The 26,802-nt window shown below is 42.0% G+C and overlaps 4 protein-coding genes across 4 annotated transcripts; 1 reads left to right on the plus strand and 3 right to left on the minus strand.

Moving 5' to 3' along the window:
• Positions 1 to 2,490: 2,490 nt before the first annotated feature.
• On the minus strand, positions 2,491 to 3,693 carry LOC108049047 (transmembrane emp24 domain-containing protein 3). The gene is made up of 2 exons (XM_017130076.1): positions 3,568 to 3,693; positions 2,491 to 3,493 (listed from the first exon to the last, which is right to left on the minus strand). Exon 2 carries the CDS (start codon positions 3,399 to 3,401, stop codon positions 2,775 to 2,777), a length of 627 nt encoding a protein of 208 aa, XP_016985565.1. The 5' UTR covers positions 3,402 to 3,493; positions 3,568 to 3,693; the 3' UTR covers positions 2,491 to 2,774.
• A 264-nt stretch (positions 3,694 to 3,957) lies between these two features.
• LOC108049046 (nudC domain-containing protein 1) lies at positions 3,958 to 6,423 on the minus strand. The gene is made up of 2 exons (XM_017130073.2): positions 5,023 to 6,423; positions 3,958 to 4,701 (listed from the first exon to the last, which is right to left on the minus strand). The coding sequence occupies exons 1-2, from the start codon at positions 6,302 to 6,304 to the stop codon at positions 4,217 to 4,219; spliced, it is 1,767 nt and encodes a 588-aa protein (XP_016985562.1). The 5' UTR covers positions 6,305 to 6,423; the 3' UTR covers positions 3,958 to 4,216.
• A 1,478-nt stretch (positions 6,424 to 7,901) lies between these two features.
• Positions 7,902 to 22,108, plus strand: LOC108049009 (copper-transporting ATPase 1). Its single transcript, XM_017129996.1, has 4 exons — positions 7,902 to 9,199; positions 18,106 to 19,352; positions 19,429 to 20,220; positions 20,282 to 22,108. Exons 1-4 carry the CDS (start codon positions 8,236 to 8,238, stop codon positions 21,035 to 21,037), a joined length of 3,759 nt encoding a protein of 1,252 aa, XP_016985485.1. The 5' UTR covers positions 7,902 to 8,235; the 3' UTR covers positions 21,038 to 22,108.
• A 138-nt stretch (positions 22,109 to 22,246) lies between these two features.
• LOC108049010 (nardilysin) lies at positions 22,247 to 26,364 on the minus strand. The gene is made up of 4 exons (XM_017129997.2): positions 26,001 to 26,364; positions 24,174 to 25,940; positions 23,829 to 24,113; positions 22,247 to 23,741 (listed from the first exon to the last, which is right to left on the minus strand). The coding sequence occupies exons 1-4, from the start codon at positions 26,180 to 26,182 to the stop codon at positions 22,562 to 22,564; spliced, it is 3,414 nt and encodes a 1,137-aa protein (XP_016985486.1). The 5' UTR covers positions 26,183 to 26,364; the 3' UTR covers positions 22,247 to 22,561.
• Positions 26,365 to 26,802: the final 438 nt, after the last annotated feature.

Raw genomic sequence — 26,802 nt, forward strand, 5'->3', positions numbered from 1 at the left:
TGACACGTGTGCTACGATTATTATTATCATTATAATCGTAAGTGTGGATAAATTAGCATGGAAACTGTGTTGACGATTTATTAACCCCATTTTGACATCGATCAATCGATCCACTGACAATTCATTTACACATGTCCTTCAGCCGCCACTTTAACTTCCCTTTCACTTTGGTTTTAGGTTGCTGGCCATCTGTTGTTGCCAAGTCTAAGCTTTAGTTCGGGCCATCATCTCTTGGGGCCAGCCAATAAATTAATTAAAGAGGTAGGAAAAAAACCAACATAAAATTCCAATGGCTCTGCCGCTGTTTTTTCCTTAGGGAATTGAGAGTGGTACAATAAGTAGCTAATAATTACGGGAAAACCAATTTTATTTTTGGGATATTAGAGAACTAGATAAACAATTAAAGCAATAACCTAATTAAATTATTATAAATTATTATTATCGACCAAAAATGAAAAACCAAGTTTTGAATGCAGTTTTTTAGGGAATTAAACCACGATCTTTTAGAGGTATTCCACTTGGAAATCAGATTTCTGCGAAAAAAGTTATGGACTTAGAAGTGCGGTTTTTGGGTCACTTTTCTGTAAAGTCGTTTTTCGGAAATTTTACCTCATGAAAAATGACAAAAAATTGACCAAAAATTAAAAACCAAGTTTTGAATGCAGTTTTTTAGAGAATTAAATCACGAACTTTTAGAGCTATTCCACTTGGAAATCGGATTTCTATGAAAAAAGTTATGGACTTAGAAGTGCGTTTTTTGGGTCACTTTTCTGCAAAGCCGTTTTTCGAAAATTTGGAAAGGGGTTACCTCATGAAAAATGACAAAAAATCGACCAAAAATTAAAAACCAAGTTTTGAATGCAGTTTTTTAGCGAATTAAGCCGCGAGCCTTTAAAAGTATTCCACCTGAAAATCGTATTTCTGTTAAAAAATGTATGGGCTTAGAAGTGCGAATTTTATAATAGTAAAACCGTAATTCCGATTTATTTATTTAAAAAATTATGCTTAGCTATTGGCAGCTGGGTATCGTACCCTAAAATATTTAGAGAATTAGGCAAGCTAAGTGTACATAGACTTTGATTTAAAAAGGCAATTAGATCTAATAAATATTTGTAACATATATTTTGAGTATCAGAATTTCAGTTACAAATATTTTATTTTTGATTTGTTGGCAACAGATGCGAATAAAATAAAAATTAAAATTTTCCAAATAGTTTTTGTTTTAGCAGCTTTTGTCATGAATGGGGCAATAAACATGCTACCAACGATGTGTCACTGTCATTGTCTTGAACTGATTTAAATACTATTAATTGGCATAGAGACAACCGACGATATTTGCATACCATTTATCGTATTTATATCTGGACATATTTGGCAATGCCACCGCGATTGACAAAAGATCTGCGAATTTCCAAAAGCCAGTCAATGAAGATCAACAAATAAAAGCTGACAGTCCGTACATAAAACAGTTAAAAAGATTTATTGTGTTTGAATGGGGCATTATCATAGCAGTGGCAATAATTTTGTTTGCAAAATTGTCGTTTAGTAACCCAAATCCGTCACGATTTCCCAATCGCATTACCTTTGATATATCTGGGTGTGAATGCAGATACCCAGATGCCATATCAGTTATAAAAATAACTCGGGCAAGTTCCCAAAAACTATTATGCTGATAAGATAGACAATAGTAAGAATAATGCATTAGTGGAAATTAACTATAGTTGCAGATAAGGGTATTCCCTAATTCCATTTGATAAGTACGTGCTATGAGTTATCATCTTACATATTTTCCATATAAATATCAATTCAGAAATTATGAAATATGAGGAAGTTCGATCTTAACTACTTTCATACCTAATTTAATTTTGTTTTTATATTTTGTCAATAAACCGAACTAATTTCTAATGATATGGGTGCAATGAAGTATTGTTTTTATTAATTGGGTAGTGTCATGTTATATTGAGTTCAAATGATAAGATTTTCTCTGTGCAACTGAAACTGTTTTTAAATATAGGGCACTAGAGAGCCCTTATCAACAGATCTCTACCGCTTAATTAAGAGCTTTTTATTGCCCATTAATTATAAAATGATTGCTCAATTAATTGGACCTCTCTCTTTATTTTGACTACATACTCTACCACACAGCAAAAGGTTCTTTTATTGACTCAGCTTGTTCTGATACAGATCTAAGACATACAAACTATGTTCTCAAAACGCTTATCCCTGTTTCCGGGTGGAACTTCAATAAACAAAATATTACATGTAGGTAGATAAAAATCCCCGGGTAAAAATAATAAGATTGACACAACGACAAGTATGCGATCTAAAACTAATATAGATATCTTAAATTTATCTTACAATATTTTCTTTCTTTTCTTGTTTCTACAAGAGCTCTATGTTATATCTAAATATCTTAACTAGAACAATGCCATCTGCAACATATAGGTTAACGCACTAAGCCTAAGGACCGCCCATTTAAAACACTCGTTATTTACCTTTAGCTATCAAGTTATGGTTGCTTTTGCATGTATTTAAAAAAAAAAGCATTCTGTTTCCGGGTGGGGTCCTAACAAAAAAATATTACATGTCGTTGGATTCGGGGGGTGGGGTGTGGGTGGCCCCCCAAAAAAAAGAAACGCCCTTGGGGGAATGAATACGTTGTGGCTAAGACGAGATTGACAACATTTGGGGGGTGGGGGATTGGGTGGCGGTCGGGCTCCCTTCCACATCAACACGCAAGGGCTTAAACAAGGCTAGATCCCAAACCCGATCCTCTACAGGCGGCCGTAGTGCGCCTGACTGGGCTTTCGGTCCGTGAAGAAGTTGCGCAGCACCATGATCTGGACGAGACCGATCAGGATGACGGCGGCCGTCTCCAGCGAGGACCAGATCATCACCCGCTGATTGAGATCCTCGGCCCGCTTGCGGCCCTGCGCCTCCCGCAGACGATGATGCGTCTGGGCGTCGAGGATGTCGTTCAGGCCCTTGTGAATCGCCTGGGAGGAGGTCTCCATTTGGGTCAGCACGGTCGCGTGCTCATCGACGCCCGGCAGGGCCGGCTCCTCGCCCACTTGGAAGTCCACGTAGACGATCTTGTGTGAGAAGGCCGAGAATTGATTGCCAAAGCAGGCCGTGTACACGCCCGTCGTCTCCGCCACAAACTGGTGGCTATCGAAAGTGGCCTTCTCCAGCTTGTAGATCACCTTGCCCTGCGGATCCTTCAGGGTGACATCCACATCCAGCTGACCGCCGGCCGACACCTGGAACTCAAAGTAGGCGCTGGAGTTCTTCTTGATTTCCTCGTAGAAGCAATCCTCCGCATTGTCGGCCAGGTCAAAGGTGAACTCCACGGCGGCGATGCACTGCATCAGGGCCAGAATGACCAGAATTTGTGTGTTCATGGCTATTTGGTATCTGCTGGTACTCCGCCTTCCTGCTCCCAACTTTTTTCGTCTATTTTGTGACAATTCACCGCCTGCGATTCCAATTCCAGCTGCAATGTATGGGTAATGGAAACGTCAAGATTCCGGCCGAATGCCACTTGTCACCGCCTGCGGCTGCACTCACCCAGCGTTCGTCCGGATTACGTTTTTTTGTTGCTAATTGCTAAAATATGAGTCCCATAAAAACACTAAACTCTGGCCGAAATGTTCTGACACGTGTCAACACTCTTTTTGCCGGCCGCTATGCAACACTGCAGGAACACGTATGTGTTATCGGCTTTTGAATCGAAGCCTATCGGGAACTGGCGGTTAAAGCTAGAGTTTACAGGTTTTTTGAATAAATATTAAGCTTGGCAAAATCAATTACATTTTACGTGTTATTTTTTGCTATACAACATAATTAATTCACATTACATTTATATTCCTTTGATCAAGAAAATTTTACAAATATTTGTTATAAAACCATTGGGAATAAAAATAATTTTAAGTGTTAATGTTAAATATTCAAAGTGAGTTTTTCCATTTTTTAGTCACCGTCGACTATTTATTGTATTTTTTGTATTAAAAATAATAAACTATACCTATAACAATTGGTATATTTAATTCTTTACAAAATTATAAATGCCAAGATTTATATTTTTGATATTCTCAAAATACATTACATTTCTATATTCTAAATGTAAGGTCATTCATGGATTCATGTCCACCTAACGAGACATTTTTAAAGGTAAGTAGTACAAAAGTTTGAAAATGCTGTCTTTGATGGCAATTCCTCACACCTGCAGGTGGAGCAGGGCAAAGTTGGTGAGGATGGTGATCAGATTGTTGGCGGTGGACATGCCCAGGATCTCGCCGGCGTTGTTATCCAGGGTGATCAGATTCTGTTTGCCCACGGTGACTGGCGGTCCGTTGCGCTTGCGCAGACCTCCGGCGGAATCGTTGCGCGGCCGGTAGACGAGCACGTGGCGAAAGCTCTCGCAGATGACCACATATTCCAGATCCGGGCAGCAGGCGGTGAACTTGCGCTGCTCCTTGGAGGCCTGCACATAGCCGAAGGCGTGCAGCTGTCCCTCATGGCGGACGCTCCACACGTCCGGTCGACTGGGCTGGTACATCTGCAGCCAAACGGAGGCGTCGACACCTTGGCGCGTGGCAAAGGCGGCCGGGAATCCGGGACGCAGCGTGGCCGAAAACAGCAGTGGCGTGGAGCCCAGGAAAATGGTGTGGGTGATGTCCCCCCCGGTCAGGTTGAAGCGCACTGGAAGAGATCGGGAAAATATTATTTTATTTTTGAAAAGAGAAGACCAGATTTTTAAATTGCCCTAACATTAATAAACTTTTTATATTTATTTTATCGTATTTGTTTTGATGTATATATTATATTAACAAAGGCAGGGCAAGTTGAATAGAAATATACATATAAATTATCATTTTAATATATAATTGGTTCAAAACCCACTTCTGTTAACAAATTTTTATATATTTCCAGCAAAATTACTATAATTTCTAATGGTTCCGAAACATGATAATGGTTTTAATGAACATATAATACGAATATTTATTTCTGATTACTACTCACCCATCTTGATGTCCTCGTCGGGTAGCCCCAGGTCGCATTCCTCGATGGGATCCTCGAGATTGGGGATGGGCAGCGGCGGATCGGCCATGGTATCCGGTTCCTCCTCACCTCCAGCCTCGCCGGGCGCCAAATCCTCCTGCGTGAGCAATTGCGGCCAGTGCTGGTGCTCCGCTTTGACCAACGTCAGTTGCAGGCCATCGGCCTCCATGGTCCAGGTGGTCAGATCGTTGTCCACACCGGCGTATAGCTCCCCGCAGAGGAGCTTATGGTCCAGATGGTTTACCAATACAGTGGAGCTAGTGCAGCGTATGTCAAAGTCGTTGCGACTGGCAGCCGCTGGCAATTGGAAACGGATTAGCACATCATCGTCCGTTTGGGTCCAGCTAAAGCTGTGCTCGCGATCGTGACCATTTTGGAGCTGGACAACTGGAGGAACTGATGAAACAGCAGCTGCAGCAGCTGCGGCTGCATCATCGGCTGCCTGGCGCTGCTCGGGTGTCTGCACCTCGCGATTGCTGGCGATGATCAGGGACTCGGCGCGTGGCTCAAAGGCGCAGTAGTGAACCGAACCAGTGGTCTCCAGTCGCTGGCAAACGCTGTACGCCCACTCGCCGCTGGCCAGGCATTGGGTCCAGCGTCCCCAGGTGAGGTCCATGTAGTAGACATGCGTCTGATCCCTGCCCACCACACGACGTGCCACGTGACCAGCCACCAGGGAGATTTGCTTCCGCTCCTGCACCACATCCAATCGGGCGTCGTAGAGCACAAAGCCGCGGTGCTCACTGCCATGATCCACCGGCGTGCGGGTGATCCGCTGCCACGTTTCCAACCCCGATCGCGATCGATCCCCGGTGTCCAGCAGATGGTACGACGTCATTCCATCGCAGATCACACAAAGGCGCTCCGAGAGGAAGCACACAGAGTAGTTGTAGTCCCCGGAACGATGGATGTGACCGTCGCCCTGGTCGCGGTACTCCAGGGCGTAGACAACCCGCTGGCCACGTGCTCGTCCGCTCTGCGGATCGTAGATGCACTGCACCAGCTGGTGGCGCACGTTCACATAGTAGCTGTGGTGGCGCAGCCAGGGATCGGCGAACAGCAGGTTGTGGCGGGCAAACAGCTCCACGTGCAGCAGCGAAAACTGATTGGGGTGCGGCTCCAGGCGCAGGGGATTGGATTCGAGCTCCTGGCGGAGCACCGGCACCGGATCGAAGGACAGCTTGTAGCCATCGAAGTTCGGACACACCAGGCTGCGGTCCACGCTCAGCTCCACCACTGGCATACTGATACTACTCCTGATCCTGATCCCGTTCAGAAGTCCTTCGTACTTACAAACCAATAGAATGGAATGCAAATTCCGAAAAGAAAACAAAAATCAAATCAAAATCGCACGACAGCTGGAAAGTGATGGAAGTTCTTGTACGATTTCTTATCGACTTTTTAATCGATATAAGCTTACTTTGAAATTCTAAATAATCTGGGCTTTTTTTAATAAATAACTGATTTTAACGATATTTGTTTCATATTTTATACGTTTCAAGTATATTTTGACAATTAAGTTGCGAAATAACTGGTGCATTTTTAAATGACAAACTAAATTGTAAAAATGGTTTTACATAAGATATTAACAGCAAACACAAAATACCGTTAGGATTATAAAAATATATTTAAGGAAGGTAAATTTTGATTTTGAAAATAAATTAAAACAGAAAAGAAAATAACATTTTGAAAGTTCAGTAATCTTAATATGCAAAACATAGTTTGCATTTGCGAATTTACAATAAATCTGTAAGTAAATCGTTTAACAATTTTGAAAAGGACCGCCAAATAAAATAGAGAGGGATAAATGACATAGGTCATTTATGTCTATGTTGTCTCTCGCTTATCGTCCTGCTGGGCCAGTTATGATTCCCAAGTGCGAGTTCCGCGAATGCTGAGTATAAATAGCGCTTGCGCAGAGGCCTATTTCGGCGGTCGTGTGCCTCACAGTAATCAAGGGTTGTTCACCTTTCCCGAATAATTGTGATCCAAAGCGAATAATCCCCTCTATATAAAATGGTTGGGGGGAAAACCGTTAACAAACAAAAAAACCAACAACTCAAAATATGAAATTACAAAATTAAAATATACTGTGAGTCGCGCTGGCGGGGAATTAATCCTCCCCCACCAGTGATCGCTTTTTTTTTATATTTTATTTACTTATGTTATTTTCTTATATATGTTTAAACCATGTGATACAGTCGTCTATTTTGTATATACACCAGTGATCGCTTTTTTTACATTTTATTTACTTATGTTATTTTATTATATATGTTTTAAAACCCATTCAACTATATGATACAGTCGTCTAATTTATATATATTTAATACCTAATGTCCTCCTTATTTAAAAATATATAAATATATAAATTTAAAAACCATATTTAATTTTTTTAAAGTTATTGAGATTTCTTGAACTTAAATAACAATTTTTATTTAGTTCTCTTTCGATTGGGGAGCCTAGATTTCCTTCGGCAAATCTGAATTGCTTGTAGAGTCAAGTTTATGAAATAAATTTAACCACATATAAAAATAAAATAAATAATAATTGTATTAAATAAAATTTCCTCAACCTTTAATTTATATATTTCGGCATTTGGATAGCAAACATTTCCTACAAGGAAGGCTATGATCATTTTGAATGGAATTAACAGTGCGCAAAAACTGTAGTGGGATTTTGGAAACTTCTTAGAGATGGAAAAACATAGGTTGTGCTCTGTTAAACATCGATATCGCCTATTTTCGATACTCGTGAGCGATGGGGAAATATCGATTACGCTCTGTTAAACATCGATTAAAATATGTTAAACATCGACGCTGGCATCGATGAAGCCCCACCTCTAGTGTGAACGGGACGGGAGACATAACGGGAGCGGAGCAGCTGTTGCCTGCTAATTGGAAAATTAAACACAAAAATTGTGAGTTTCGTGTGGAGTTTGGCCAAGTGAAAAGGGACGGCGGCGGCACTTACGACGCCACAAGAAAAATCACAGGCAGTGGCGAAACGACACTCCAAAGTATTTGTGACACAATCGGTGAACACTCTCGCACACACACACCCACACACACTCGAGTGCAAAAGAGACGGCAAGGGAGCGAGGGGCAACTCAAGAGTTCAACAAAATTTCCAGTTTTTCCGTCGCGTTCAACACACAACAAATAATGCAAGTGCAGTATGCCGACGAGTGACGAAGAAGCGACAATGTCCACGGTGCGCCTGCCCATTGTGGGCATGACCTGCCAGTCGTGCGTGCGCAACATTCAGGAGCACATTGGTCAGAAGTCCGGAATCCTGGGCGTACGCGTCGTTTTGGAGGAGCAGGCGGGCTACTTCGACTACGATCCAGGCCAGACGGATCCCGCCCAGATAGCCAGCGATATCGACGACATGGGCTTCGAGTGCAGCTATCCAGAGTCGGGGGCGGGGGCGGTGTCGGACACAAATCCAATCCCCTCCAGCGCCTGGACGAACATCCGGGTGGTGGGCATGACCTGCCAGTCGTGCGTGCGCAACATCGAGGGCAACATCGGCACCAAGCCCGGCATCCGGTCCATTGAGGTGCAGCTGTCGGCCAAGAATGCCCGCGTCCAGTACGATCCCGCCCAGTATGATCCCGCCCAGATAGCCGAGCTCATCGACGACATGGGCTTCGAGGCGTCCGTGGAGGAATCCGTACAGCCCAGCCAATCGCCCGCCCGCGCCTCATCACCCAAGAAAAGTAGTGCTCCTCCTCCTCCAGTGGCTCAAAATGGTTCGGCGGTGGCCATTCCGATTGAGCAAGAGTTCCTCACCAAGTGCTTCCTGCACATTCGGGGGATGACCTGCGCCAGCTGTGTGGCGGCCATCGAGAAGCACTGCAAGAAGATCTACGGCCTGGACAGCATCCTGGTGGCCCTGCTGGCCGCCAAGGCCGAGGTCAAGTTCAATGCGAATGTCGTCACCGCGGAGAACATCGCGAAATCCATCACAGAGCTGGGCTTCCCCACGGAACTCATCGATGAGCCGGACAACGGCGAGGCCGAGGTGGAGCTGGAGATCATGGGCATGACCTGCGCCTCCTGCGTCAACAAGATTGAGAGTCATGTGCTCAAAATAAAGGGCGTTACCACCGCCTCCGTTACACTGCTAACAAAAAGAGGTGAGTTGAAGAACAATCATTTAAAAATAATTTTTTATTAAAATTCTTCACCATTTCTATAAATCAAAATTAATAGACTTTTTCGATTGACAATCATAGTTTGATAATTTGGAAACGAAATAATTTTAAAAATTCAAATTAGTTCTATACAAGACTTTTAAAAATAGTTTTGAAAAAGAAAAGATTGTCAATTATAAAAAAAAATAGTATTAAAATAGTTTCGATACTAGTAGAAATACATTTTACATATTTAATTCAAAATACTGAAAGGTTTGAAAAGAATAATCACAATTTAATATTACATTTTAATCATAGTAAATAATATTCTATAATAATAATTACTCTTTGGTAAAATCTTAATTTAACTGAATATTTAGTAATTTGAAGTGCATGTTTAGATTTATTGTTTATCAGAATTGAGTGCAATTTGCTCAGTCGTAGTTGTTATTCATAACACAATAGCTATTGGACTATTCGAAATCGGGGCGGGGTCATCCACTGCAATCGGGAATCTTAGCATTCCACAAGTGCAAGTGACAAGTGTTACGCAATATTTAGAATCAACACCTCAAACCAGGCCATCAGCCGAGTAGCACCTGTTGCGGTTTATTTTCAACCACCTCCCACAGCTGGTGGGAAATTCCCATTAAATTTGATCCGATATCTTGTATACCCTTGAACTTAAGGTATACAATAATACGACAAATTCAAGGAAAAGTCACTTTACCTTAGTTTATAAATATTATAGGGTAAATTTAAAGACTGATCCATTTCCTAAAGTTGCAAAAAAAAAATGCAGCGAACTTGAATCGTATAATATATGCATATCTATCATTTCAAGAACTGGTTCTAGAACTAACCATATTTTACGCTGGTAAATTATTATAACAATATCCTTTTCAAGAGTATTTAAAAGGTGGCCCTTATTATTTGTATCTTATTTTGGGGAAGCAACAGCTGTGTTCTTTATTAACCTCTTAACATCGACTGCCTGAAATCGGTGCAAATGTTTTGTTCGCTATTCACAATTGAAAACCTGCAAACAATTGCCGAATTGTTTATTGCAACTGATATACTCGGTTTACTTAATGCTCCATGGCCTGGGTCTTATATTTTCGGAAGGGTGGGAGGTTTCCAGCGATAAGGAAGTACCCGGGGATAGCACTACTATACTAGGAACACTATACTTCGAGCAAACAATGGCAATGGCGACTAGATTAAAGTGCTTAGATCTGCGCTCGTGTGCGTGGGCAGTAAAGTTATCTGGAGCAGTCAGGGAATTTAATGGGCGACAGAAAGTGAGAATGTGAATATGCAGAAATGCACATATACCAAAACTAAAGGAAATGTACCCAAAAGATTAGAAATTTAAGCTTTATTATGTTGTAAACCGAACCTGTTCTTTAAATTTAATCTTCTATGCAGGTACATTTTAGTAGAAAATATTTACATCGGCACTATTTTTAGTTAATTTTAATAATGCATAGTCATCATTAAATGAAAAACAAGGACTTAAATAAAAATGTTAACAGAAATTGTAAAAACTGAACTCTAAATTTATTTTAATAAGTAAATTATATAGAATGTAAAACATTTATTAGCGAGTGTTCGGGAATAATCATATAAGATTATTATAAGTGAAAGAGCGAGGGATCAAAAAAAGATTGGTGGCCGAAGAACAAAAGACAGGGTGTGATTGTTGGCTGTTTATTTTCAAAGACTTTGATTGCCAATCGAGTTATGGGCCATAACTTATGGCCATGCCTTTACCAACTGGCATTTAAGCCTTGAAATTGAAAGTCCGCCTGGCCAAAACCAAAACAAAAACAAAAGTGAGAGCTCAAACACACGCCCCAAAATATATATATATATATATATATATACATATATATAATATAGCAATATATATACCCACGATCGCAAGCAGCAAACTGTGGAATTAATCTCGCTTTTGTCTGGAAAGAGGGAGCCCGCTCTCTTTTTGAATTTGCTCTCCCTGTTTCGCATGCGTGACCACGAACTCCAATCCACTTATTACACAGCAAGAAAATAAGTTATCTGTAGCTCCAGTAGGTTGCGGATACCTTCTGATATTGGTAGAAGCTGCAAAGATAACTAATTCAGTGAAATATGTGAATGACTTTTTTGTAAGAATTTAATTGGGATTTTAAATATAACTCATATTTTTTGAACATCTTGTGAAAAATATTAGTTTTTCTTTTGTTTATTTATTTATTTATTGAAGAACCTGGTTTTTTTTATTATTAAACAGCGAATCAAACGAATCAAACTTACAAATCTATAAACTTTATTAACATTAATAAAAATCTATTTTGATCTGTAATACACAAAACAATTTTTTTTCAGACATTTAAATTTTTGTATTCAATTAATTACTGATTTATTGAAATAGCCTTGCAAATTTTTCTATGTGCATTTCCAGTTTCATTCACCTTCACTTTGATTTAGAGTTGTGTTTCTTTTTTTATTTCCGCTCTTGTTTGGCAGATCTTGATTTGAAATTAGTTGCGGATTATGCAATAATCACACATTGGGTTTAAATTCTTGCTGATTCAGGAAAATTGGTTTGCATACCTGGATTTACCTTTCATACGTGCGCCGTTTGAAAAATTCAAACACAACTTGGACAAAAAAAAAAATGCATAAATAAGAGCTTCATAATTATGATTGCAATAAAACTGGTTTCGGTTTCAGTTTACTTGCCTTTTGCGCTTTTTTCGCGTCTGACATGGATAAGCACACGGCGAAGGAAAGCAAATGAAACTATTTCGATTTATGGCACTGAAAATGATTTTAGACTTTCAAAAATAATATGAAAATGGTGACCTAATGCCAATGTCAATCAGTTACAGATGTATGATCATATATAAGCATTGCATCGAAGTTATTTTTCTATAAAATTTCTCAATCAGTATATTAAGTGGTTTTTGTTGAACATTTTTTGATTAAATCTGTGTTGCTCTGATCAAAAAACAGTATCTCGATATCTGCAAAAATGTATTACATTAAACCAGATACAAGTATATTCCTATTTTATATATTTATTTTAAATTTCAGATAAATTACTATCTATTGCTCTGTAAAATCCAAAACAATTTGTTGCTTTGAAACCCTCAAAATATATATGTGGTTTTTATATTCGATTCCCCCTTTTTTTTACTAAACCAAATGATAACAAGAAAGGAAAGCTAACTTCGGGCGGAGCCGAAGTTGATATACCCTTGCAGAATACTCTGTAAATTATATTCTCCAAAATTATTCATATGATGCATTCTTAATACTCATAAAAAATCCGAACTTCCTAACTTTAACAACAACAAAGTTATGGCATTTCCAATCGTTCAGTTATATGGCAGCTATAGGATATAGTCGGCCGATCCTTATGAAATTTGATAGGTCGGATTGATTGGCCAAAAATAAAATCCATAGAAAATCCCAACTTCCTAACTTTACAAACACCAAAGTTATGGCATTTCCGATCAATCAGTTATATGGCAGCTATAGGATATAGTCGGCCGATCCTTATGAAATTTGGTAGGTCGTATTGATTGGCCAAAAATAAAATCCATAGAAAATCCCAACTTCCTAACTTAACAAACACCAAAGTTATGGCATTTCCTATCAATCAGTTATATGGCAGCTATAGGATATAGTCGGCCGATCCTTATGAAATTTGGTGGGTCGGATTGATTGGCCAAATATAAAACCCATAGAAAATCCCAACTTTCTAACTTTACAAACACCAAAGTTATGGCATTTCCGATCAATCAGTTATATGGCAGCTATAGGATATAGTCGGCTGATCCTTATGAAATTTGGTATGTCGGATTGATTGGCCAAATATAAAACCCATAGAAAATCCCAACTTTCTAACTTTACAAACACCAAAGTTATGGCATTTCCGATCAATCAGTTATATGGCGGCTATAGGATATAGTCGGCCGATCCTTATGAAATTTGGTAGGTCGGATTGATTGGCCAAATATAAAACCCATAGAAAATCCCAACTTTCTAACTTTACAAACACCAAAGTTATGGCATTTCCGATCAATCAGTTATATGGCAGCTATAGGATATAGTCGGCCGATCCTTATGAAATTTGGTATGTCGGATTGATTGGCCAAATATAAAACCCATAGAAAATTCCAACTTCCTAACTTTACAAACACGAAAGTTATGGCATTTCCGATCAATCAGTTATATGGCAGCTATAGGATATAGTCGGCCGATCCCGGCCGTTCCGACTTATATACTGCGTGCAAAGGAAAGAAGGGTGTGTGCAAAGTTTCAATCCGATAGCTTTAAAACTGAGAGACTAGTTTGCGTAGAAACAGACAGACGGACAGACGGACAGACGGACATGGCTATATCAACTCAGGAGGTGATCCTGATCAAGAATATATATACTTTATAGGGTCGGAGATGTCTCCTTCACTGCGTTGCACACTTTTGACCAAAATTATAATACCCTCTGCAAGGGTATAATTACTTGCTTTCGGAAAAGATAATATTAAAATGAGAATTAATAGAAGTTGATTTAAATCAAATCCCTGCTGCTACTTAACTTTCAATCGATTCGGACTCAGACTTCAACTTCGGACTTCCATTAACTCCCATTAAAAAAGTTAAACTTGTAGTTTCTCATTTGTTACTGGGACTTCTGCTTGTTGTTACCTTGTTTTGGGTTTGTTTGTCAGGTCGGCGGTAGTCGGTAGTCGGAATTGGGAGTGTTAACTGTTGAGCAAAACATATGTTTTCTTCCGATTCTTATCGTTCGGCGATAAGTGCACGACAGCAACAACTACAGGCAATCTCAACTCAAATTGAAAATGTTCTAAAATTGTAACAACGAATTGCGGGCGATAAGATGAAGCCAAACAAAAAAAAATAAATAGAATAGGGAGCCCTATAAAAAGTATTTCGTTTAGAGTGGAACTTTTATTACACGAAAATATAATAAAATAGTTTAGTTTAAACTTACTTATTGCACTTGTATAAAATACATTTTTTTTGCAAATTAAAAGGCGGTGTCTTATTAAATTCTGTGCCACTTATTAACTATTTTTTTGCGATAGAATTGATTTATAGAATTTGGAATGTACACACGCACACGACCCGCACATCGTTTATCAATTGGGCGAAGATCGATCGGTAATTAGCGGCAATTGTCACCCTTCGTGTAATCAAGACATTATGCCACCCTAATCCTTCCTCCATTTTGCACACGTCCCGCTCGGTGTCCACTTGATGACCCGCTAATTGAACGATAAATGATAAGTCCGAATGTTATCATGTGTTTTGTCAACTATTTCCCTTTGCATCTGAAGTGATTCACTGGGTATTTTCTTAAAAACAAATATAGCATCTTATCTTATTGATTTAAGAACTGCCCATTTCTGAACTGATGATGAAATATGAAAATGGTGACCTAATGCAATTTAAAATCTTGTTCATTTACTGGCCTATCATTTTTTTTTTGCAGAAGAGGGGATTTTATTCACAGACAAGGGACTTTACACGCTTAAAACATTATATTTGTTTGTGTTTTCTTTGTCTGATGAGTGAATGAAAGGTTGTAGAAATGAATCAGTTCAAAAGAGTAGAATACCGGCTGATTATAAATTATTTAATATAATTTTAATTTGCCTAGCTGCCATCGAAGAGATTTCAAATGGAACTGAATCATCTTTGTTATTTTCCTTGAAGAGGTTGTTTAATATTAATTAGGGGAATAAGAGTTTCCGATATTGATAGACTTCAAAAATTCTAAATAAATTAATTTTGAGTTTTTCTGACCGAGAAAAAATACAATTGTTTTTTATTATATAAATTAACAAAAACAAAAATCTAACAGACATTAACTTTACTTTCAACTCTTTCAAAAGTCATTGTTAATGAAAAGTATAGTTTATAACAGAATATGTCATAAGTTTGTTTCTTTTCAGAAAAATGTAGACAATGTTTACACATTTTTTTGTATAAACCAATTGCGAATAATAACAACGACAGCAGGCAAATGCATTCAAAGCTCAAATTGATGTGCCATGTGCACAATTTATATGTGCCATAAGCGTCGATTATTTGCTTATCAACGAACCCAAATAGAACGTGTAACGCCTTCGCTTTGCTTTTTCCGACATAGGAAACGAATAATGAAATGTTTCTGATTCCGTCATTTTCTCGGATCGGATACGTAGAACTGAATAGGAACCTTCTGGGGGAAAACACAGAATCACAACAGATGGCATTAATATCAGAAATTTCGAGTTGTTGGGTAACCGGTGACATGCTAATAATCAGGAACAACGGCGATTTAGTTTCCACATTCGACAATGTTGAAAAGTTATCTTATCGGGAGCGTTGAACCTACAGCAACACCAGCGATATTTTGCCCTCAAGATTCCGGGAGCCACTGAGCCCCACGGATTTTATTTAATTTGTCTGCATTCGTTAGTTCTATTCATTGGCATATGTTCCTATCTATGGGATTTTTAAACCCTATAAGCCAATGATACCTTTTAAAATTGGGACTACTTTAAAGTAAAATAAATGGCTTCATTTTGTATGTACTTATTTTATATCCCTTAAAAAGACAATTCAAATCTTTCCTTCTTATTTAATAATTATTTACGCGACATGCTTGCCGGCTTTCTTAACTAAAATGGTAACACAAAACTTTAAAATTTTATTAAACTTCGTCAAAACAAAAAATGAAAAAGATGAACTAAAAACTTTAGTTAATTTCTTGCAAATCTTTGAATACAAAATATAGATACCGATGTACTTTACATATACGTAAAACTATTCACTATTGCAAATCGATTTTGCAATCGAATTCATTCGAATCTGTCGCGATTGAACCGGTTGCACGCTCCAATTTCAATACCAGAACCGGCATTACTTTTCAGTCATTAACATGAACAAGCAAATTTCATTTGACGCCGGCCAAAAGGCAACCTCTAAAGCTTCCCTCCTCCCCACTTCCCCACCACCCCCTCTATAAATATGTGTATGGCTGCCTTTCCCCCACAAAGTTTTCTCTGGGGGTCCCAGTAAAACACAGAAGTGGTAATAAAAGTGATAACAGCTAGAAACTGTGGTGAAATTGATATGAAAGTGAGATATATCATTTTATACCAAGTACATATATTTATTTAAATGAAAATCTTATTCTGAGTAGATAAAAAAATGTGTATTCATTATTAATTGTAGGTAGAATATTCGCCTTTATTATGGCTGTTTCTGTAGATCAATCAACATTGTTTATTGGCAATTTAATCTAGTTTCGCAAATTGTAGGCTTGAGATTATAACCATTATTAGCAGCATGCACCGTTCAATTGTAACTAGCTTTCTCTTTAATCAACTTTAATGACCACCACTGTAGACCGAATCCTCTGTGAATATTTACTGGCAATTGAAACCAGCTTTCTCTATTTTTATACCCTTGCAGAGGGTATTATAATTTTGGTCAAAAGTGTGCAACGCAGTGAAGGAGACATCTCCGACCCTATAAAGTATATATATTCTTGATCAGGATCACCTCCTGAGTTGATATAGCCATGTCCGTCTGTCCGTCTGTCTGTCCGTCTGTCTGTTTCTACGCGAACTAGTCTCTCAGTTTTAAAGATATCGAATTGAAACTTTGCACACACCCTTCTTTCCTTTGCACGCAGTATATAAGTCGGAACGGCCGGGATCGGCCGACTATATCCTATAGCTGCCATATAACTGAACGATCGGGAATGCCATAACTTTGGTGTTTTTAAAGTTAGAAAGTTGGGATTTTCTATGGGTTTTACATTTGGCCAATCAATTTGACGTACCAAATTTTATAAGGATCGGCCGACTATATCCTATAGCTGCCATATAACTGAACGATCGGAAATGCCACAACTTTGGTGTTTGTAAAGTTAGGAAGTTGGGATTTTCTATGGGTTTTACATTTGGCCAATCGATTTGACGTACCAAATTTTAAAAGGATCGGCCGACTATATCCTATAGCTGCCATATAACTGATTAATCGGAAATGCCATAACTTTGGTGTTTGTAAAGTTAGGAAGTTGGGATTTTCTATGGGTTTTATTTTTGGCCAATCAATCCGACCTAACAAACTTCATAAGGATCGGCCGACTATATCCTATATCTGCCATATAACTGAACGATTGGAAATGCCATAACTTTGGTGTTTTTAAAGTTAGGAAGTTGGGATTTTTTATGAGTATTAAGAATGCATCATATGAATAATTTTGGGGAATATATTTTACAGAGTATTCTGCAAGGGTATATCAACATCGGCTCCGCCCGAAGTTAGTTTTCCTTTCTTGTTTATGACTGGTTTTGTAATCGGTACACATAGAACAAATCCGGTTCTTATAGTCTACCAGTTTAGATTAACTTGCTTTGATTAAAAGGCAATTATTAACAAAAATGTAATGAGGCTACAAGTTAGACATACTTTTAAGAGTTTTTGGTTTATTTAATCGATGTTAATGTAATGATGTAATCCTACTTTTTTAAACAATTAAAATATGAAAATAAATAAAATATGAAATAAATAACAAATAATAGTAATCTACATTTATTAACTACTTTGGTAAATTTAATTATAATTTAATTATTAACTATAATTTGAATTTCTAGATTTTGCTAACTACTTTTCTTTGTTAAGTCTAAAAGCCACTAAATTATTATTGTTGTATTATTTATAATACTGAATATATTTACATTTTAATTTGACTTAACTAAAGAGACATTGCTAACGCTTAGTGAAGTTAAATAATATGAACATTACTTCTCTTAATATATTTATCACCACTGCAATTACATTTATATTTTATGGCACAAAAACTAATACAGACTCCTCTTGATTATCCCTTCCTCTAGGTAAATTCCGCTACAGCACTGAGGACACGGGTCCACGGAGCATCTGCGAGGCGATCGAGGGGCTGGGTTTCGAGGCCAAGCTGATGACTGGAAGGGACAAGATGGCCCACAACTATCTGGAGCACAAGGAGGAGATCCGGAAGTGGCGCAACGCCTTCCTGGTCTCACTGATCTTCGGCGGTCCCTGCATGGTGGCCATGATCTACTTCATGCTGGAGATGGACGACGTGGGACACGCGAACATGTGCTGCATCGTGCCTGGGTTGTCGATGGAGAATCTGGTGATGTTCCTGCTCTCCACACCGGTGCAATTCTTCGGTGGCTTCCACTTCTACGTGCAATCCTATCGGGCGATCAAACACGGCACCACGAACATGGATGTGCTGATCTCGATGGTCACGACCATCTCGTACGTGTACTCCGTGGCCGTGGTGATCGCAGCCGTATTGCTGGAGCAGAACAGCTCGCCCCTCACCTTCTTCGATACGCCGCCCATGCTGCTGATCTTCATTTCCCTCGGTCGCTGGCTGGAGCACATTGCGAAGGGCAAGACCTCGGAGGCGCTGTCCAAGTTGCTCTCCCTCAAGGCTGCCGATGCCCTGCTGGTGGAGATCTCGCCGGACTTCGATATCATCAGCGAGAAGGTGATCTCCGTGGACTATGTACAGCGCGGCGATATCCTGAAGGTGATACCGGGAGCCAAAGTTCCCGTGGACGGCAAAGTCCTGTACGGTCACTCCAGTTGCGATGAATCGCTGATCACGGGCGAATCCATGCCGGTGGCCAAACGGAAGGGATCCGTAGTCATCGGCGGCTCCATCAACCAGAATGGAGTGCTCCTGGTGGAGGCCACGCACACGGGTGAGAATACAACGCTGGCGCAGATCGTGCGTTTGGTGGAGGAGGCGCAGACCAGCAAGGCGCCCATCCAGCAGCTGGCCGATCGGATTGCCGGCTACTTTGTCCCCTTCGTGGTGGTGGTGTCCAGCATCACGCTGATTGCCTGGATCATCATTGGCTTCTCCAATCCCAATCTGGTGCCCGTGGCCATGGAGCATAAGATGCACATGGACCAGAACACCATCATCGTTAGCTATGCCTTCAAGTGTGCCTTGAGTGTGCTGGCCATCGCGTGTCCCTGTGCCCTCGGCTTGGCCACGCCCACTGCCGTGATGGTGGCCACTGGAACGGGAGCGATCAATGGTGTGCTGGTGAAAGGAGCTACTGCACTGGAGAATGCCCACAAGGTGAGATTCTTGAGATTCTATAGCTAGATATAATTTACTTGAGTGATCAACTTGTACTGATTCCCCACCATTCCAGGTAAAGACTGTGGTCTTCGACAAGACCGGCACCATAACGCACGGCACCCCGATGACCAGCAAGGTCACCCTGTTCGTCCAAGCACAGGTCTGCAGCCTGGCCCGAGCTCTGACGATCGTGGGAGCCGCCGAGCAGAACAGCGAGCATCCGATCGCCTCCGCCATTGTGCATTTCGCCAAGGATATGCTGAACGTGGGCGCAACTCCCCAGGGCGGTAGCTTTGGCAAGAGCAGCCACTTCCAGGCCGTGCCCGGCTGTGGCATCCGCGTCACCGTATCCAACTACGAGCAAACGCTGCGGCAGGCCTGCAACGCGGAACGCATCATCAACTATGAGAACCTGCACCGCGACCATCCACTGGGATCCGTGTCGGTGGACAATGGAGCCAGCATCGAGCACTTGCTGCCGCAGCACAGTGTTCACAAGTCCATGGAACTGAACCAACAGCAGTTGCTCTCCGACTTGGTCTTGGAGCAGGATGAGCAGCTCGTCACGGACCAGAAGATCATCGATGGCCCCGAGATACTGGTGCTCATCGGCAACCGGGAGTGGATGCAGCGCAACGCCATCGAGGTGCCGCTGGAGATCAGCGATTGCATGTCGCACGAGGAGCGGAAGGGACACACCGCCGTGCTGTGCGCGCTCAACGGGCAGCTGGTGTGCATGTTTGCCGTGTCGGACATGGTCAAACCGGAGGCCCACCTCGCCGTATACACGTTAAAAAAGATGGGCATCGATGTGGTGCTGCTGACGGGAGATAACAAGAACACGGCTGCCAGCATAGCACGAGAGGTGGGTTTGATTTGGTTGTTTATTTATAACTGCTTCTAATTTTGTCACCGTATCTAACTAGGTTGGCATCAGAACGGTGTACGCGGAGGTGCTGCCCTCGCACAAGGTGGCCAAGATCCAGCGGATCCAGGCCAACGGCATCCGCGTGGCCATGGTGGGCGATGGGGTCAACGACAGTCCGGCGCTGGCGCAGGCGGATGTGGGCATCACGATTGCAGCGGGCACGGACGTGGCCGCCGAGGCCTCGGACATTGTGCTGATGCGCAACGATCTGCTGGATGTGGTGGCCTGCCTGGACTTGTCCCGCTGCACGGTGCGTCGCATCCGCTACAACTTCTTCTTCGCCAGCATGTACAATCTGCTGGGCATTCCGCTGGCCTCTGGGTTGTTTGCTCCCTACGGCTTCACCCTACTGCCGTGGATGGCATCCGTGGCCATGGCCGCCAGTTCGGTGAGCGTGGTGTGCTCCTCGCTGCTGCTGAAGATGTACCGCAAGCCGACGGCAAAGACGCTGCGTACGGCGGAGTACGAGGCGCAGCTGGCGGCGGAACGGGCCGGTGGCTCCGAATACGAGCTGGATAAGTTGTCCCTCCATCGGGGCCTGGACGATCTGCCCGAAAAGGGCAGGATGGCCTTCAAACGGTCCACCAATTCGCTTATATCGCGCATTTTCATGCACGGCAACGGGGGCGTCACGTCGCCGGATGCCAAACACGAGGAGGGACTGCTGGATCCCGAGGAGCAGTACGATGGCCGCACCAAGATCGTGAGGAGTCGCTACCATGCCAATGACAGCACCGAACTGCAGAAGCTGTGAGCTCAACGATGGCAACAATCAAGCATCCACAATCCAACCGAGGACCTCAAAACGACAAATTTTCAGTAAAATTGTTAGCGGGCTTTAAATTGAACTAGTAAGAGAGCGAATTATAAAATCTATGTACATATTTGCAGATTGATTATTTTGACAAAGAACAAGTAGTAGGATACCAGGGTTATCTTTGATATATTCGCAGTTATAATATAATTTTGTATATCTCACATAAGCAAAAGTCAAAGGGAGGTTTTTATACGAAAAGTATTCTCAGTATGTAAATATAGCTCAAACAGAAAATATTTAATAAATATTTTAAGTACACTTTCTTGAACTACTGAGATGCATTTTTACATTAAAATACCTCCTTATTTATCTTTTCTTATTTTGAGGATAACAAGCTTAATATTTCATTGAAAGGAAAATATCACAGATTTCGTTAGGCCACTACTAATTCTAGGATTTTTGTTATATGGCAGGATTTTCTATTTTTCTAGACCCGCAAACGCACCGTCCCCTTCTTATCCTTCTTTTTTTTAATAAGAAACTCAAAACATTTATAAGCGTTTTTTGTTTTATAGATCCGTTTTCTTTTCCCGATTTATTATGCTTATCATTATTATTATTATTGTATACAAACGTTTTTTTTTGTGTTATGATCGATCGTAAGTTAAATATTATTATTAAGTTCAACTGAACAAAGGCAAACGAGTCGAAGATCTGGAGACAAAGCAAGACATCAACCATCATTGAACTATTGTTACTTATTGTTAATACGCATTATCATATATCCACATACGCAAAGGTAAAATAAATCAAAACCAAAAGACGAAAATCGAACAACTTGACCCTTCTTGAGGAGTCACTGACCCCATATCGGCTTTAATCCTTATTTGTGCAGTCCGGAGGAGGACGTACACTTGTAAAACAATTGGGCACAACTGTAAAACAAAGGGAAAAACATTCTTATATCTTTATAACTTTAGTGTTTATATACAAAACGCATTGTTATTGTACATATGAATAAAACAAAAAAAACCGGAGAGAGGAAACCCCCATACTAGCAAATTGCAACGCAAGTGTTTTACTTTACACTTTACAGACTGCCCTAATTTATATATGATTTAAATAAATATATATGCCCATAAAATTTCCGTGGCTTCTTAATCACGTGAATAATGGGAGGGTTCCTTTAAAAAAAACACAATTTGATTACTTTAAATTTTGATTTTTATTTCTGTATTTAATCAGTACGAAAGACAGCAAGTGCGATCGACCCACTTATGGTGTTTCAAAACTCCAAAATGCATTTGTCATTAGCTGCGTGTGTGTGAAAAAATTCAAATAGTTATGGATTCGCGTATTAAAAAACGAGAGCAAATCGCTGACTTGGTCAGGAGGTTGACGTAAAAGAGCTTGCATTCTGTGAAACTAATCTTCTACCTTTGGCTAATTAAACGAACTGAAATGGGTAAGGTATATGGAGTAGTGTTGGTTGGGTGGTGGGTAGGTTGCTACTCGAGGATCTCACGCCTCAGCCAATGCATCCTCAATGCGATCAGCGCGCGACGGATCCTCCTTCTCATATTGACTCTGGCGCTTGGGATATACATCCAGACCCTTCTTGAATTCGTTAATATCAAGGATGGCGTTTTCATTTCCAACTGGGGGTAAGAAGACGACATTCAGCTTGTTTTCCAGGGTCAGAAATAGATCCTCGTCGTCGGCCTCTTCGGATGAATCCACTTCCTCCTCATCCTCTTGGTCGTCCTTCTCAGTTTCACTCTCATCCTCCTCAGCTTCGTTAGCATCCTCGGCTTTGTCTTCGTCATCGGAAACGAGGTGGGAACCAGGCAAGGGTTCTGGCATATCGGCTGGCCGATGGCCAATGACCTGTACGGACAGCTTCCTCAGGTTTTTCAAATCGATTTCCATAAGAAAATTAATAATGTCGGACTTTTGAAGTGTGTGCAGTATTTCAATTTGGCGACGTCGACGATCGAAGAGATAATCCTCATTGATAATCTCGTCCCAGTTGCGAGCCATTTCCGAGCTTAGCGCCATGTCAGCCACCAACTTCAGCTTGATCAACGAGTCGCGGTTGTGTTCGTATTCGTCCTGCGGCATCTGTCGCAGAATTTGTAGCATTTTAGCGCGGAACACTTCGATGCGACCCTCCACATAGTTAGCCGTCGTCTTTGTCTCCTGCGAGTTGACCATAATGGTGTAGCCGGCAATTCCGTAGTTGATTCTAACAGTGGCGCCGACATGGTAGCCTAGCTGCTCCTTGGTCCTCAGTTGATCGAACAAAGGTTCGTCCACGAACATCATCATCAGATCGAGGATGCTTTCAACGCGAACTGAATTGGGTCCAATTTGGTAAAAGTTCGTGATCACTGTGTTTGTGTCCTGCTCATTTAGGGCATAGCATCGGATCACGTTGGTCCCCAGCGGCAATTGTATGGTCCTATCCTGCACATAGCGCTGCTCCTTGATCGCCTGGCAATTGAGGCGACTCAGCACCGAGTTCAGTACATTGTGAGCGGATTCCTCCGTGTAGTTGCCCTGTATGAGAGCCTGGATGTAGAGTTCCTTCGGGAACTGGCGGGAAAACTCGCGCAGGTCCTCCAAAGTAATATCGTTGAGGCACTTGTACTTGTCAATCGATAGCCAGCGTATTTGCTCCAGCACACAAAGACGAACATCCCTGAAAAAGAATGGGATAGATATACATATTCGTTAGTCAGGGAATATGTAATACATGCAATTTTGAAATGATGGAGGGATTTTTTACCTGTTGAGTGATTTTGGTTTGATCAGGTTATTGAAGATAGTCTTGCGTAGGTTCTTCCGGAAGGCAGCCAGCATCTTTTCGTCGAGGGTATCTGCCACGTGGAGCATGCCTTCAGCAATAGCTTCAACAATAAGATGGAGCTTCTCATTGTAACCGCTCACTTTGAGGAGCAAACCCTTCTCAAAGGTGTTGAAGGTGTACGAAAGGCCGGCACTAATGGCTGGATACAGTTCCTCGCACACATGGAATTTAACCAGCTCCTCGTAAAGTGTGCACATGGCATCTCTGAAGGAAAAATGGGTAAATAAAAAAAGAGGCGACCAATTATAAAACATATACACTCACTTCTTGGGACTTTGTCGCTGCAGCGGCGAGATAAAATAGAAATACATGTGGGCCTCGGGTAATTCGAACTTGTCATCCTGCCGGAACCACAGCTCGCAGGTGTCCGTCTTGAGGAGCTTCTTCGGTGCAGCGGGCAGTTCTGGCTTGCAAGCCGAGTGCCAGAACAGTGTGAAATCGTCCGTAACAAATTTATTTGGCTCCGGCAAAGATAATTCCGGCAGAGGCTTCGAATCCTCCCAAAGCTTGCGCCACTTCTCAGGCATCGGAATAGTGGCATACTCCGTGCCAAACCACTCCTCCGTCTGATCATACGTGCTAATGCCCTCGTACTTGTTACGCGATGTGACCATCAGGTTGAATTTCATCTCATTGAGGTGGCCAACCAGCTCTTTGAGATGCTCCTCATTGTACTCGTAGTAAAGCTCCTTGCCTGTAAGAATATCCTTCGGTGGGAAATGTTTGGTGTTCAGCACCAGTTCCTGAACGTTATCGAAAGCAGGTCGCTGAGCCTGGAACCGGAATCCCGTATCCTCAATACGTTGCTGCTCCTCGTAAACTTCCTTCATGGATCCACAGTCGGCAAAGAGCTTCACGTAGGCAAAAGTGGCGGCCAGAACATCGTCGAGATTCTTGAAACCCTCATCCGTGAGATAAATGCATACGTTGAACAGAGCATACATTGTGTTCGTGTCAAAGCCGTTCTCTTCGATGCCGGCAATTAGATGGAGTGCCCACAGTCGGCGTCTCAGGTAAGCGCATAAACTGCCACGTCCCTCGTAACCCAGCAGATAGGAGAGAAACTGATCGGGCTTGCTGCGGTAATACTGCCGCACATTGGGCAGCACCCAAGTCAACTCCAGCTTGCACTCATTCTCCACGGGCTTCACGAAGAACGCCTGCTCGTGGAACTCCGGCCGGAAGGCGTTCCTATAGTTGAACTGGCTCAAATCCGGAGACTGCACATCGTTGTGGGGAATCTCCGCAAAGTGGCGCACCACCAGTGATTCCAGCTCTTCGATGGGCAAACGGGCCTGTAGGCAAACATACATTCGATTGGCGCCGTAGTGCTCTTTGCGGATCTCGTGCAACACCTTATGCAGTTCCCCGTCGTCCACGTTCTCCTTGAGCGACTTCATATTGCCCCAGGCGAAGGTGCCGTGGGGGAAACCTTTGGTGGCCAAACTGGCCAGCAACTGATCGCGCCTCGTCTCATCATCCTGTGCGATCTGCTGGAACTCCGAGTCGACGGCGCTGCGCTCGCGCTGCATGGCCTCTTGCTTCATCAGCGGAGCCTTCATCAGGGCTGTAAAGTAGTCCAGGCTGGACTCCAGATGCTTCTCGGCCACCTCGAAGTAGAAGAGTGTCTCCTCGCAGTCCGTGTTGGCATTGCTAAAGCCGCCGCATTTCTTGATGTGCGCATCGAAGATGTTCTCCTCCGGATATTTCTCGGAGCCCATGAAGATCATGTGCTCCAGGAAGTGCGCCAATCCCTGGTACTTCTCGGGCTCCCCAAAGGATCCATAGTCGATCATCAGGGCGCAAGCGGCCAGCTTTTCGTCACCCTCTTCGCTTCCCGACTCCGCGCTGCTGCCACTATCGGATGAGCTCGTGATGCTGGAATCGCTGCTGCTCGTCTCGGTACTGCTAATGGACTCGCATTCGACGGACTTCCCCGAGGAGGATTCGGAGGTGGTGAAGCCATCGTGAGGCATGGGGGTGGGATCGGAGACGATGAGGGCGTGCAAGCCATTGCCAAGAAGCAGGGTCCTAAGGGGAAATTATCCATTAAATCCAATCTATCTGGGTCACATGGCCCACGGCACTCACTTGTACAGCTTCTTGTCCGTCTCCGACTTGTCCGGTGTGTCCAGATACTTGACCTGGTCCGTCATCTTACACGGGCCGTGTGTGATTGTCCGTCCGCCGGCTAATTGAGTAATTGGGATCCGGCGTTTCGTCGGGAATCGGAATCGTCTGAGGAGATGTGCGCCGTGTCGCTGCCAGCACATGCGACGCTCGAGTGGGATTGCGAATCGCGATCGCCTCAATGGGAAGTCCGGGGGGCGACGGCGCAGGGCGGGACTGGATTTGCAAATCAGCCAATACAATGAATTAATTTAATAATTAATTTTTACACCGGCAAGCCGACTGTCCTATCCTATCGATAAATTGACGACAGACGAGGGTGGGGTATGACTATCGATAACGCGAGTGATGGGAGGCGCCGAAAAAAATAGGTTATGTGTTGACGCGTTTTTGTTTTAATTATTCAAATTATTTTTTTATATCTTATAAACTTGTCTGGAAAAACGTCGTTGTGCTCAGTACGAGACACAAAGAAGCTGTGAGCAAAAACTACTTGTTACAGAAATTTCTCACTTGTATAATATAGGGTTACTACTGGGAAATATATAAAAGCCCAAACAGCCTTAGTGAGTTTTTATACCATTTAGAGTTTAAAAAATTGATCATATATCATTCATGTCAGTACTTATTAATATTTTAAATATATATATAAATATTAATTAATATTTTAAATATATATACAAATATTTTAAAAAATGTATGTAGGTATTTTAACATACTATGTTGGTATTCTTGAAAAGCTTTGTTCGGATAATCATTTTGA

This window comes from Drosophila rhopaloa, unplaced genomic scaffold (genome assembly GCF_018152115.1).
Source record: "Drosophila rhopaloa isolate 14029-0021.01 unplaced genomic scaffold, ASM1815211v1 contig_3, whole genome shotgun sequence".
NCBI lineage: Eukaryota > Metazoa > Arthropoda > Insecta > Diptera > Drosophilidae > Drosophila > Drosophila rhopaloa.